The following is a 15,180-nucleotide window of genomic DNA, read 5'->3' on the forward strand; positions in this document are numbered from 1 at the left end:
GAAACACCAAAAATATCAATAACAAGCAAGGTAATATCCACAGCATCAACATGCAATGGAAGATCAGTAACATAATTAAAAGGAGATGAGAGATATAGAATGTAGGGAAATAGATGGTGACATCTTGAAAATGTCCATGTTACAGAGTAAGAAGTGCTGGATGCCTTGAAATGCATAAAAGTAGATAAATCCCCAGAACCTGATCAGGTGTACCCCAGAAAATTGTGGGAAGCGAGGGAAGTGATATCTTGCTGAGATATTTGTATCATCAACAGTCACAGGTGAGGTGCCAGAAGACTGAGGTTGGCTTACGCGGTGTCACTGTTTAAGAAAGGTGGTAAGGACAAGCCAGGGAACTACAGACCAGTGAGTCTGATGTCAGTGGTGGGCAAGTTGTTGGAGGGAATCCTGAGGGACAGGAAGTACATGTATTTGGAAAGACAAGGACTGATTAGGTATAGTCAATGTAGCTTTGTGTGTGGGAAACCATGTCTCACAAACTTGATTGAGTTTTTTTAAAGAAGTAACAAAGAGGATTGAAGACGGCAGAGTGGTAGATGTGATCTATATGGACTTCAGTAAGACGTTTGTGGGTACTGCCGATGCTGGAGATTAGAGTCAAAATTAGAGGGGTGCTGGAAATGCACAGCAGGTTAGGCAGCATCTGACGAGCAGGAAAATCAATGTTTCAGGCAAAAGCTGATGATGGGCTTTTGCCCAAAATGTCCATTTTCTTGCTCCTCGGATGCTGCCTGACCTGCTGTGCTTTATCAGCTCCAATCTAATCTTGACTTCAGTAAGGCATTTGACAAGGTTCCCCATGGGAGACTTGTTAGCAAGGTTAGATCTCATGGAATACAGAGAAAACTAGCTATTTGGATACAGAACTGGCTCAAAGGTAGAAGATAGAGGGTGGTGGTGTAAAGTTGTTTTTCAGATTGGAGGCCTGTGACCAGTGGAGTGCCACAAGGATCAGTGCTGGGTCCACTACCTTTCGTCATTTATATAAATGATTTGAATGTGAGCATAAGGGGTATAGTTAGTAAGTTTGCAGATGAGACCAAAATTGGAGGTGTAGTGGACAGCGAAGAAGGTTATCTCAGATTATAACAGGATCTTGATCAGATGGGCTAATGGGCTGAGATTTGGCAGATGGAGTTTAATTTAGATAAATGTGAGGTGCTGCATTTTGGGAAAACTGTTGGAATATTGTGTGCAATTCTGGTCTCCTTCCTACAGAAAGATATTGTGAAACTTGAGAGGTTTCAGAAAAGATTTACAAGGATATTGCCAGGTTTGGAGGATTTGAGCTATCGGGAGAGGTTGAATAGGCTGGGGATGTTTTCCCTGGAGTGTCAGAGGCTGAGGGGTGACCTTATAGAGGTTTATAAAATCATGAGGAACTGGATATGATTAGTAGACAAAGTCTTTTCCCTGGGGTGGGGGAGTCCAGAGCTGGAGGGCAGAGGTTGAGGGTGAGAGGGGAAAAATATAAAAGAAGCCTAAGGGGCAACGTTTTCACGTGGAGGATGACACATGTATGGAACAAGTTGCAGAGGAAGTGGTGGAAGCTAATACAATTTCAACATTGCATCTGGGTGGGTATATGAATAGGAAGGATTTGGAGGGATGTGGGCCGGATGTTGGCAGGTGGGACTAGATTGGGTTGGGATATCTGGTCGGCATGGTTGAGTTGGACCGAAGAGTCTGTTTCCATGCTGTCCATCTCTATGATCTCTGACTCTAAGTGATACAACATTAGCAACATCAAACACAGCTCCACAACAATAGAAGCAACATCAACATCATCTGTACAGTGTGCTAACTTAACAATGAAAATAACCAGAGCAAATCCAAGAGATGAAGGCACAACATGGTAATATCTTAGCACTAGTGTATTTTTTTAAGAAAAAGAAACAAGATAGAAAATTGTTCAATGTTTGTAGTTACATGTTCAATTATAAATGTTGTTTGTAAGATTCCTTAAAACACTCATGGTTAAGGGTTGTAATTACATAAATAAGTATTAATTTTCTTTTAAAGAAAAAGTCATACTATAAAATATTCCAAAATGTTTTAAGAACTATATTATTATCCATTGATATAAATGTATATCCAGAGTGCTACCACATCATTCTCGCTGCACTACAGTCTGTATATCAAAGCAACAATATATAATTTTGTTCAACACAATGAGATGTGATAAATAAGTTCCAGTATTCATTTCTAAATATGTGATTATTGTGAACTGTGGAAACCACAAGATGTGACAGTGAAGCACATTATGCTGAACTCACCTCGGACCTAATAAGTCTATCTTCTCCCTCAAGCATGAAGAAAGATAATCTAACCAAGACACTGGAGTGCATTCAGTGCAGAACTGTCAGCACCATTCCAAGCAAAAGCGTATTAAGGCCTATTTTTGTTTTGACTAAACAATATTTCAATTGTCATTTTCGCCATATTGCAACAAACAATGTTTAATTCATTAGTAAAACGAGTTGCATCATCTTTGGAAAAAACAACCCTTTTTCTAGATTAACCTTTTAAAATTAATTATCTTTTTTTGTACAGAATTACAACTGCAGTTTTCTCAAGAGCAGTTTTGGGCTTTAATAGGTCACCTGAAGATCAAACTCGCCAAAAAGGATCATGGTCTACAGAGACTTGTTCTATATAGACAGCCCAATGTGGCTTATAATTGAAAACTATCAACTATGAAAGAAAATGTGCAATGAATCTACTTTAACTGTAGGGCATAAAAATACACTCTCAGACAGATGTCTCAACTCCCTTTGAATGTTTTAGAGTAACCCAGATAATAGCTGTAATATCTCACCTACATTTGGCCATGTTTTAGAGTATTAGAACAGCAAAGCTTTGTTACATTGCACATAAATCTAAATTCAGGATACTGCAAAATGAAGCAGCTTTTACGATTTCTGAAGAAGAGTCATACTGTTTCACTTGAAACGTTAACTAGGTGTTTCTCTCTCTGTAGATGCTGCCAAAACAGCACAATTTCTCCATCATTCTGTGTTTGTTTCAGATTTTGAGCATCTGCAGTATTTTGCTTTTTTTCAGTATCTGAAGAGTCATAAATAGTGCTGAATATTGTGCACTCATCGGTAAATGTCCCCTGTACTGACTTTATGATGGCTGAAAGGTCTTTGATGAAGTTGCTGAAGATGGTTGAGTCTAGGACACTACCCTGAGGTACTCCTGTCGTGATGTCCACACTTTGAGATGACTGACCAGCAAGATTCTCAACATGTTCCTTTCTGCTTGGTATGACTCCAACCAGTAAAGAATTTTCTCCTTGATTCTCACTTCCCAGTCACCATCCATCCAGCTGCCTCCCACAACTCATGCCCATCTTGCAGACATTATCATGAGACTTAGTCATGGAGAGGAAGCTCAGTCGCTGGTGGTAACAATTGTGCTCCTTGTGCTCGGCTTGGGTGAGGTGGTGAGCTGAACTCCTTTCACCTGGATACAGCTCCAACAAAAAAACAGCTCTGTGTTCTGCTGCTTCCGCAATTACTACATTCCACTCGAGGGTAGCCGTGATGACTCGCAGTAGCAGTGGTGAGCGATCTGACTGGTTCAGCCAGCAAAAGGGCACAGGTCAAAGATGACAGATTCACTGGCTTCATGCACTGAGTGACAGAAGCACTGTGCACCAATCAGATGCTAGGAATTGTCCCACACCTCCGCCTTGTGCAATGACATTTACTGACAGTGTCGTGCTCCAATCAGATGCTGGAGTTGCTCCCCTTCCATCCCCATGAGGGGGATGCCTGATGTCAGCAGATAAATGGGCAACACTTCCTGAAATTTTTGTGGCACACTTCTCACCTTGTTGAACAATGGTGAAAACCACTGCTAAACAGTTTTGGCTCTTTGTTTGAAAAAGGGTATAATAGCATTAGAAGCTGCTCATTCAACTCATCCCTGGTATGAAGATTTGTCTTATAAAGAAAGAATAAACAGGTTGGGCTTTAACCATTAGAATTTTCAAAAATAAGAGAAAACATATAGAAATGTATAAGATCCTAAGGGGGCTTGATAGAGTCGATACATGAATGATGTTTCCTCTTGCTGGAGAGATTAGACATTGTGCACAGTTTTTTAGAATATGAATTCATCCTTTTAAGGCAGAAATTATGGGAAAATTTTACTCTTGGGGTCATTTGTCTGTAGAATTCTCTTCCTCAGGAAACTGTGGAGGCTGTGACATTGAATATACAATACTCCAGGTCAAGCTAGATTTTTGATGGATGAGGAAATCAAGGGTTATTTGCAGGGGGTGGTGTAGGGAAAGTGGAGCAGATCTCAATCAGACCAGCCATGATCTTGTTAAATGTTGGCACAGGTGGAGAGGGCTAAATAGCCCACTCCTAAGCCCTATGTTTCTATGTCCTAAGCTAAAGCTCCCTGTCCTTATGCTTGGAACAGTTTAAAGAGTATCTCCTTTCATGGGCCATTACTTTGGGAACAAAAACTGTATCATTTTTATTCTGTTGTGATCTTGCATTCCTGATGTGATAAACTGACATAAAATTCAATTCACTGGGTGTTTTATAAATACTTTTACACTTTTTCTTGAAAATAATTTATCTTAGTTTGGGAAATTTAAAATAAAGTTTTCTTGTACAATTCAATCAATGTGAGCAACAGCTGTTATTGACTTATGGGAGCAATGGTTCTGCTTGGGGCAAAACATCTTTCTATAAAATTAAGGTAATCAAAGCTGAAAGCAACAAATAACAAAGCTGAGATAATGGCAGGTTACACTTGGAAATAATTGCTAACAGACATCGGCAGGCTACTGGGCACATTCAGGAGATGGACATGAATACAAATATTCATCACAAAGATGATAACTGAAAGATTGAGCCATGAGTTGGGAAAGAAATGAAGATCATTACAATTTTCCAGGAGTCAGTCAGAACAATGAAATCACAGAATAGATGAAAAAGGACAAAATCAGCAAATCATTGGAACTTTTAAAATTACAAACAAATACAGAGACAATTATCTCTAAAGGGCTCTACCCCACTCCCACCAATATTTGCTGAAATTGAGGGTGGGGAGGGAACTCACAGGAGGAAATGTACACAACTTTAAATACACATTAGTGTCAGGCAAAGGGCTGGGTTACCATCATTTGCAAATTCTGAGACCATCAGTGGGACCCACTCCCTTGGTTACACTTCACATTTACCCTTCTCCCCAGTCTCTAACTGACTGGCTGGCAATTCTCTAACATGGGATTCCCTGTCATGGGCAGAAGTCTTGCCTTAAAACAGATTGGACTATTCCTGATGCACACTGTATAATCCAGGTTTGTGAATACAGAACTCTTTACTATGCAAAAATGCAGGCCTTCTGGTGAATCCTGGTTTTTGTTCTGAGTCTTTAAAATAAATTTCATACATCGAAAGTAACAATTTTTAAAATCTGGACCTTTCTATTCAACAGGAGGTTCATATCTTGCCCTCTTTCTTCACCATTCAAAGCCATAAACATTCCTTCTAGGTGAAGCAGTGATTTGCTTATTTCTTTCACCTTAGTATACCATATTCACTATCAAGTTGCTTGCCATTTTAATTCACCTCATTTCTCTCATTCTTGTGTTTCTGTGCTTGGCCAGCTGCACTGTTTCATCAAAGCTTAATGCATGGATCAGGAACAGAAAGTCATCCTCCAATTAGACACTTATGGCCTTCTTGACTTAACAATGAGTTCAACAATTTCAGACCATGAACACTGTGCCCCATTTTGATTATTTTTCAGTTATGTGCCAGTTTGAATTTTTTTTACATTTTACTTTCACCTGGTGCTGCTAATTAATCTACCATCAATATTCATTCTGGACAAATGCTTTGTCAGCTCAGATAACAATTGCCACTCCTTTTACCTTTTGTTTCATCATATCGTTTTAATTTAATCTCACTTGCCCAGGCCTTCTCCCTAGCTCTCCCTCTATCCTTCCCTGCACTCATTCAATGGTTTATATGATATCCTACTTTTACTCTCCTGAGGTTGTGAGGAAGTCATATGTGATTCAAATTTTTAACTTTCTCTCTCCACAGATGCTGCTAGGCCCACTGAGGTTTTCAGCATTTAAGTTTTTATCTTAGACTTCCAAATTTGCAATATTTTACTATTGTTTTATAATCAGTGAGCAAACTTATTTATTTCTGTTATGAATCTTAACCTTTTCAGGATGTGATTCCTGATCTTCTGTTGGTTGTGAGTTTATCACATTTTTGATTTATCCCGGCTTCATCTGTTACAGTTAAAGGGGCTCTGGTTCCAGAAGGAGTATTGAGTAAATTTTACTTTTGTATTTACAAACAATATCAAAAGTCAAATGGAAAGAATCTCCATGACACCTATTTGTGTCCATCATGATGCAAATGATGCATAACTATTCTGGCTATTTTTAAGGCATAACCTTCTATGATCTTTCATAGCTTTATTTGTCACTAGATTTAAGCATGGTCTGCTGTAGAAACAAAGGCACTAATGGAAAAAAATTCTGCTTCAGTTGTAATTTCACGTGTAATCTTGACAGAAAATCTATCAATCCATATTAATCAATTCAGTTACTAAAATTGTTACAATGTAGAAGATACATTAACTGGTGCAATTAGCTTGTCTGTTACATCTATATTAACTTACAATTACTAGATACCGAACAACAGATTTTTAAAATAGTAATGAGTCAAATGGGCAGCACTGTGGCTCAGCGGTTAGCACTGCTGTCTCACAGTTCCAGGGACCCATGTTCAATTCCATGCTCAGAAGACTGTCTGCATGGAGTTTCCATGTTCTCCCCATGTCTGCATGAGTTTCCTCTGGTTTCCTCCCACAGTCCAACATGTTCAGGCTGAGTGGCTTAGCCATGGGAAATGCAGGGTCACAGGAATGTGGACCTGGGTCAGATGCTCTTCAGAAGGATCAGTGTGGACTTGATAGGCTAAATAACCTGCTTCCATACCGTAGGGATTCTATGAATTATTGTTGTTTCCCTGTGATAGTTCCCAAGAAAGAAATTACATTTATTGTGTCTGCATAATTTAGTTCACTGACTGATAAAAGCTTGTTTAGTCCTGTTTCTTTTGCACATAACCAGCTTCATCTAACCCCTTATGTGCAATTTTAATTTCCTAATATAATTGTAACCAACATGATAAGACAAGCCACACTTCAAATTAATCTATGAAAATATAGAGCAATTTAAATTTTCGCATTAATGCAGGGACCAGGGCAGCTTGGTGTGTTAAAGATGCTAAATATAACTACAGGCAAAATCTATAAAACAAGCGATTAAAAGTTACATTAACAGTCATAAAATTTGATGAACTCAGAAAAAGAAGAAAATCACGCCCTAATAATTTTTCAAAGTGCCAGTGTGGGCACAGAATAATTTTTGAATAATTAATCAGCCTGCAGGGTTAAATTTTACATTTTCTATTGTTCAAATAATCTAATCTTTGCAATGTATCATAAAGCAAAAGTGCATAGAGTTATGTTGTGATTATTCAAAGTTCTCTTCTAGGAAGTGTAGTTCAGTATTGTGAAGGTTATTGGTTGAAGACAGGATCAATTGTGATTAGAAGCAAATTGCTTGCTGACCTTAATTGTCCAAATTTATACTTGGGTAAATTATCAGACAACACATTACCTTTCTCAAAATTGGGCATTATCATTTATAACAATTTCATAGATTGGAAGCAAACTTCCTCAGTGATTTGGCACTGTTATTATACCAGTGGCTAAAAAACATGCAACAACTTGTAGTAATTACATGAAGGGGAACTTCATCAGTTCATGTTGTTTGCAGTAGTATTTGATGTGAATACGATGTGAAAATAGATAATTTATTAGAGTGCATCAGTTAGACTTCAGGCTTAAATGAATCATTATAGTTAAATTTGCAGTAGTGGAATGGCGAACAAGTAGAGAAGGTACAATGCCTGGCTGACTTGCTTAACATTCAAATAGTATAGCTCACCATTTATTCTTCATGTTTTTGAGAAGTATTAGCAGGAAATCACTGGGCAATATAAGATGGCAGAAACAGGATGGGGTCCAGGCATAGAATGAAAGAATTCAATGTTAATGATTTGGTGTTTCTAACACTCCTGGCAGACATAAAACTATAAAGATACGGACCATGACTGTGAGCACCACCAGATCTACAAGGTGTCTCACTGGTTCCACCTGTTGGGAGATGGCATTGGCACAGAGTCCCAGTTATCCTCTGTGAGACTATAGACCAATACCATGAGAAGATAACTAACCACACCAGGACAGGTGAGGTTGCACAGTGAACATTAGTGGGTGGCACGGTGGCACAGTGGTTAGCACTGCTGCCTCACAGCGCCAGAGACCCAGGTTCAATTCCCGCCTCAGGCGACTGTGTGGAGTTTGCACATTCTCCCCGTGTCTGCGTGGGTTTCCTCCGGGTGCTCCGGTTTCCTCCCACAGTCCAAAAATGTGCAGGTCAGGTGAATTGGCTATGCTAAATTGCCCGTAGTGTTAGGTGCAGGGGTAAATGTAGGGGAATGGGTCTGGGTGGGTTGCGCTTCGGCGGGGCGGTGTGGACTTGTTGGGCTGAAGGGCCTGTTTCCACACTGTAAGTAATCTAATCTAATCTAATCTAATCTAATTAACCCTATTCTTCCTTGCCTGTTCTGGGTGTCAGCACAATCATGAGCTTCTTGTACTACTCTTTTACTTCTAGTTATTCTACTTCTAGTCTTAATTATTTCAATATTTTCTTGACTGGCCTCCCTCATTCTGCCTTTTATAAACCTAAAATCATCCAAACCTTTGCCGCCACTGAGATATGTTTGTCCAACGACCTTGTCTCTGCTAATCTCCATTTGCTCCCAGTTAAGCAACACCTCAATTTTAAAACTGTCATCCTTGTTTTCAAATCCTTCATTGGTCTCACTACCATATGTCTATATTCTCCTACCATTCCCCAATCTTCTAACCTATCTGTACTACTCCAAATCTGGATGCTCGAGCATACTCCGTTTTAGTTGTTCCACCATTGCTGGGTGTGGCCTTATCTATCAAGGCCCTAAGCTTTGAAATTCCTTTCCTAATCCTATCCACCTCTTGATCTCAAAGGGCTGAATGTTCTACCTCTGCTCCTATTTTCTATGTTTCTTCTATAAGATGCTTCGTAAAAATTATCTCTTTGATGAAGCTCATGATTATCTGTCCTAGTGTCTCCTCATGTGGCTTGGCATGAAATTTCTTTATGATAGCCCTCCTGTTAAGTACATAGAGATGTTTTATAACATTCAGGTAGATTATTCTATTACTTGTAAAGAACTTAGAACTAAGATGTGACCTATTTAATTGCTGCACTGTAATTATGTGCCACATTGGTCTATCAGTCTATCAGACACATTGAGTAATACAAGAAATACACCCAGCATTTTCAGTATAAAATATAATTATTTCTAACTTTATTTGAGCTAAGAGATAAAGCATGGTGGAGTTACCTGTCAGAGACATGGATTGCCCTTTGTTGATGATACCACTTACTTTAAATACTAACCCCCTGTACTTCCATTTTTGGAGCCTTCCTTATCAGGCCTCAGCGAACTCACCCCATCAACCTTATGCCTGTTGATCCATTGTGACTGATTGCCTATGCCTCCTCTGGTAGTCCTAATGGGGAGCTTCCTGCTCTGACTGGCAGGCAACTAACAGGGATGGAGTAGATACTGCATCTCAGGACTTCCAGAAATCATGTTGGCAGGGGTATCAACAGTTTTTGCTTCAGAGCTTGGGATCCTAATGCCTGTGAAAAATTCTGCCCATTACTCAGCAGATCAAGCACTGAGTTCATTCCAGCATATTGTGTTTTAAATTCATATTTCCAGCATCTGCAGTACTTTGGTTTACAAAATATTAAATGTTCTTCGTGTTAAATTGGGACTGTGGAACATAGGATTCAGGAGTATGATTAGATTATTCAAGCCTACTCTGCTGGTAAATAAGATAATGGCTGATCTGATTTGTGGTCTCAAACCCACTCTCCTATCTGTCCTTCTCCATTGCTGTTGATTCTCTCATTATCAAAAATCTATCCAATTCTGCCCTGAATACATTTAATGACATGGTCTCCACTATCTTCTGGGTGGAGAGAATTTTACAGACCAACAGGCCTCCGAGGGAAAAAGAAATTCTTCAAATTTCCATCTTCAACGAATCCCTTAATTCACTGTGTTTCTAGTTCTAGTCTCCCTCCAAGAAAACAGAAGAACTTAATGAGTTATTGAAACTCTAGGAGACTGACTTTGACTTAGTGTTTCATAATCAGATTTAGCCAATGATATTGTGCTTGCCTGTGGGTTCAAATTTCCCTCCAGAACTTGAACATTTATAATCTATGAGACTAAAAATCTGATGCATTGCCTGAAGTTGCTAACGTTTAGATAAGGATTTTTTTTTAAGGGTGATTTAAATAATCTTATGTCACTTTTCATGGTAGAGCCGAAAGTTCTCCATGTGACACAGGTAACAATTGTTTCACACTAAAAACAGAGAAATGAATAACTGATCATTTATTTCAGTTGTTTGGGACCTCTCTATATGGAAAACTGCTTTGAGTGATAAGAATTCTGAAGCAGTTGATGGCTCTTAAGAGCTTCGGGTGCCTTAAAATGTGAATGGGGCTACATAAATGCAGATCTAGTTCTTGCATGTTTAAAGCATACAGTACATTGTCAAATGCCCCTCTTCACTGTTGAATTCCTAAGTATGGATCAAGTACAATTACACAGTGAACTAATAATCCAACCCCTTTGATTCAAGCAAAATGTTAAGAAATTTGGCATCAGAAATTGATGCTATAATAATTCTAGAAAATTAACTAGACAGTACATACACCAAACTATGTATTCTTCAAAAGAAATCAGCAAACCTTTAGCAAATTATGTTAAACAAAAGCAATTTCTTAGATGGTTTGGCAGTACGGAAGTAAATCTCTTTATCATTAATTATTCCCTGCTTATTGGGGTAAGAACATATTAGTACTTCTTTTCTCAACACCACTAAAAGGGCAAACATCCATATAATTATGTCTGCTATTTCTAGACACAGAGAGATTTTCACACTAAAAGACTAAGCCACAGTTAATAAGCACCTCCTTAACAATGTTGTATCAAACAGTAGAATTAATACTTTGAAGGATTGTGTGGCATGTTGTAGAAAGCTCAACTTACCCCAGACAAGAAGAATGTATCTTAGAGGAATAAAATAAAGGATGATGGTGCCGGCAAACAGGACAAAAACAGCCAACCAACTCAGGAAAGGAACTGTCCAGTTGAAGGTACTTTAATAGAAATAAGAAATAATTGTTACATAAGAAACAACTGGTTACATACAATGAGTAACTGCAATTAAACATGACATTACTAAAACAACATTGTAAGAATTAAGGTGAGAAAAGACTTAGAAATTTTAGTCCCTCTGGGGCCTGTGCCCGAACTGTTTGGGCAGATAGTGGTGGGCCAATTTACTGTTCCAATGTATCCATCAGATGTAGTTCTTCAGTGCATTGGCACATGGAAGTATAACAGAGACTTATGATACTTTATTATTTCTTACTTATTATATAGTTTGTTGAGTTATATTTGGGCATACTTAAAAATAAAATGCCTCCAAAGTTTCTAGCAGTATGAAACAATAACAGTCCTGGCAACTGGACATTTGAGAACTTGCACAACGATGTTACAAACATTGTGTCACCTTAAGCAATGAAACTGGAGAACTGAGAAATAAACAGGAAATACTAAGAAAGAGGATGAACTAAAGGGGATGAATCAATATAATTTTAAACTAAGTGCAGAAAGAGAGATCAAAACTTGGAAAGAAAGACTGGATTACAAGAAAGGAAAAAAAGACAGTAAAGTAAAGATAATCTTAAATTTTTCAACTTGGATGTTTGTAAAACTCTTAAGACAATTCATAATATAACGAAATTCTGAAAATTGTTTACTTTCTGGACAAGGGAGTCGGAGAGTCCCTAATAAATATTTTGGCTTGAAGGGTAGTTATATTGTTAGCTACACACTTAACTTTCCATGGTGAAAGTAAATAACAATTAATGTGCAAATGTAGTAAGTTCATGAAAATCAATAGAAAGTTCAAGGTGAGGTATTATTTTTGTGATACTAACAGTGGAGCAGTACAATTGCCAACAACCAGTGATAATTCATATTGAGTGTATAGGTTGGTATGTGCATTAGCAGCTGCCCATTGTTCAGACAGCATTAAGTTTCAGCAAATTCTGTCAATGAATTTTTGAAATTTACACTATTATCCACTGTAAGTATTACTGCATAGAAACTTTTTTCATCATCCACAGCAGTTATAATTGCAACATTTTCTCAGATAACCAAATTAATTAAATGGAATGTTGTATCTGCAAAATCTTAAAAATAAACTCTAGAGAAAAGATATAAACCTTTTTAAAGACATTAAATATTTTAAGGCTCTGGATAAAGTGGTAGATGAATTTCAAATTGTACGAACTTTTTTTAGAGCAAGTCTATTAAGCTTTAAGCATTTTTAATAAAAATAGACAGCAGTCTAGTTTAGTTAATGTCCTGTTAACAATTATTGAATTATATTGTATTTATTTTTATATTCTTACCCACATTTCTTTTAAAAACATCTCTACATCAAAGGTAAAGGATAAATTTCTCCTGTTATTTCGAAAGTCAGAAGTCATTTATAGGAAAGATGAATCACAAGAGAACAAGAACTGCAACTCCACAATATAGGGGCTGGAATGGCAACTAATGACAGAACCTGACCATTCATCATCCTCAATTGGTGTTTCCTACCAAACATACAGCCAGCATTCTGCACTTTGCTCGGAAAGAAATATGAGATCCGTCACAGAAACCTATAAGTAGTGGGGCAGGACTCACTTCTTTACTCTTTCATAAAGATTGGCAACTTCATCCAGACCATTCTGAACAGCTACACCCACTTCCTGGATGGCTGATAATTTATCCATCAGACCTTTCCTTTCACTTTCCTGAGGGAAGAACAGAAAATAAATTATGTACTTAATTGTATTTGAATGCAACACATTTTATGAAGAAAAGACTTTTGTGATCATTCAGATTTTTTATGAAGAAATATATCTTGAAAACTAACATTTTTTGATTGGATATTTGTTTGTGAATTGTGACAGAATATTAGCTACCTTAAAATCAATTGTCAGAGGATAAAACAACATTAATTTCACACAGTATCAAGCAATAAAATAAGTGGCTTGATTCAGAACCTTATGGCTTTAGTTTATATTGAAGTAATAATGGATTCTGACTTTTTTTTGTGTGCCTTATTAAGGTAGCATCGTCAAGCATCACCTTAACCGACTGAGGTGCAGGTTAATACCTGAGGTATAGACAGCAAATTTAAAATTGTGCAATTCCTCCCATATTGTAATATGCATTTGTTGAGAATCTGGGGAATACTATCCTTAAACTATTTGCATTGAAATGGCATATTCTGGCTATTTTAAAATATGTTTCTTTAAAATTTGACCTTTCCGGACCTAACTCCGGAACAGGTATCAGTCTTAAATGCTCCCCTAACAGTCCAAGAAATACTTGACGCAATCAGGCAACTTCAGAGCGGTAAGGCAACTGGCCCAGATGAATTCAAGCTGAATTCTATAAAGAATTTGCAGGAATATTGGCTGGTCCACTTATGGACATGGATAACTACGCATACAGTCAGGGTTGTCTCCTGCCTTCGCTGAAAGAGGCTAAATGTAGATTTTAAAATCCTTTCTAAAATGTTAGCATTGAGACTAGAAAGGGTACTGCCACATATCATAAAGGAGGTATCAGACGGGGTTTATTAAGGGCCGTAGATCATCCAATAATATTAGAAGGGTTTTGAATATGATTCAAGCCTGCCATCAGAGAAAGATACCAGGAGTAGTAGTCTCATTAGACACGGGAAAGGCATTCAATAGGGTTGAATGGTCATATTTGTTTTGCACATTGGAAAGGTTTGGCGTTGGAAAGATGTTTACCAAATGGGTCTCAACATTGTATAGTGATCCCAAAGCAGTTGTGGTTACCAATGGATTAGGTTCGGATAGCTTCAGTGTGGGTAGGGGCTACCTCTCTCGCCATTGTTATTTACGCTAATAATTGAACCATTAGCAGAAGCTATACAGGCTGATCCTAATATAACGGCCCCGAGAATTGGTACAGGTAAACATAAAATTACCCTTTATGCAGATATTGTTCTTCTATTCCTCAGTAATCCTCTGATGTCTGTACCTCGCTTAATCCAAGTTATTAATACATTTAACACATTCACAGGCTATAAAATTAATTTCTCAAAATCGGAGGCTATGCCAATAGGTGGCCTTGCTATGATACCCTACGTAGTGGACGGATCCAACTTTCCCTTTCGGTGGTCCCTGGAGGTTTCTTATATTTAGGCATTTTTATTACCCCAGTATTTGGTCAGTTACACAAGGCTAACTTTGTGCATTTACTGAAAAGGATAAGGCAGGACCTCCAGCGATGGGAAGACCTTCCAATTTCCTGGCTGAGTAGAATAGCACTAATTAAAATGAATGTCCTGCCCCGTCTCCTATACCCTATGAGAATGCTTCCGGTGATGCTGCCAAGGCTGGCATTACGTAAATTATATGGCTGGTTGGGTTCCTTCATCTGGAATCATAGACGGCCCCTCATTAAGCTGAAGAAGCTACAGCTTCCACAGCCAAGGGGAGGATTGGACTTCCCAGATTTTAGGAAATATCAGTTAAGTTCCCTATTAAGTTACATAGCTGATTGGGTCTTGTCTGGTCCACAATCAATCTGGCTGGACATCGAGGCTTCTCAAGTAAAATGCCCATTTATTAACCTTTTATTTCCAGACAAGAGGAAAATCATTATGGATCACTGTAAAAACCCTATAATACTAAACACAATTAAACTCACATAAAACATCCCGAGGGTGGCACAGTGGTTAGCATTGCTGCCTCACAGCGCCAGAGACCCAGGTTCAATTCCTACCTCAGGCGACTGACTGTGTGGAGTTTGCACATTCTCCCCGTGTCTGCGTGGGTTTCCTCCGGGTGCTCCGGTTTCCTCCCACAGT

The 15,180-nt window shown here is 38.3% G+C and overlaps 1 protein-coding gene across 5 annotated transcripts in view; it reads right to left on the reverse strand.

Annotated features, from left to right (window-relative positions):
- Positions 1-15,180, reverse strand: part of mctp1a (multiple C2 domains, transmembrane 1a) — a 360,237-nt gene that overhangs the window by 16,163 nt on the left and 328,894 nt on the right. For all 5 annotated transcript variants that reach the window (XM_043709443.1, XM_043709460.1, XM_043709451.1 and 2 more), the window contains 2 exons: positions 12,975-13,084; positions 11,262-11,371 (listed from right to left, as the gene is read on the reverse strand). In XM_043709443.1, coding sequence (XP_043565378.1) covers positions 11,262-11,371; positions 12,975-13,084 — 220 coding nt within the window. The remainder of the gene's footprint in view (positions 1-11,261; positions 11,372-12,974; positions 13,085-15,180) is intronic.

The sequence above is a fragment of the Chiloscyllium plagiosum genome, chromosome 2 (genome assembly GCF_004010195.1).
Source record: "Chiloscyllium plagiosum isolate BGI_BamShark_2017 chromosome 2, ASM401019v2, whole genome shotgun sequence".
Classification (NCBI taxonomy): Eukaryota; Metazoa; Chordata; class Chondrichthyes; order Orectolobiformes; family Hemiscylliidae; genus Chiloscyllium; species Chiloscyllium plagiosum.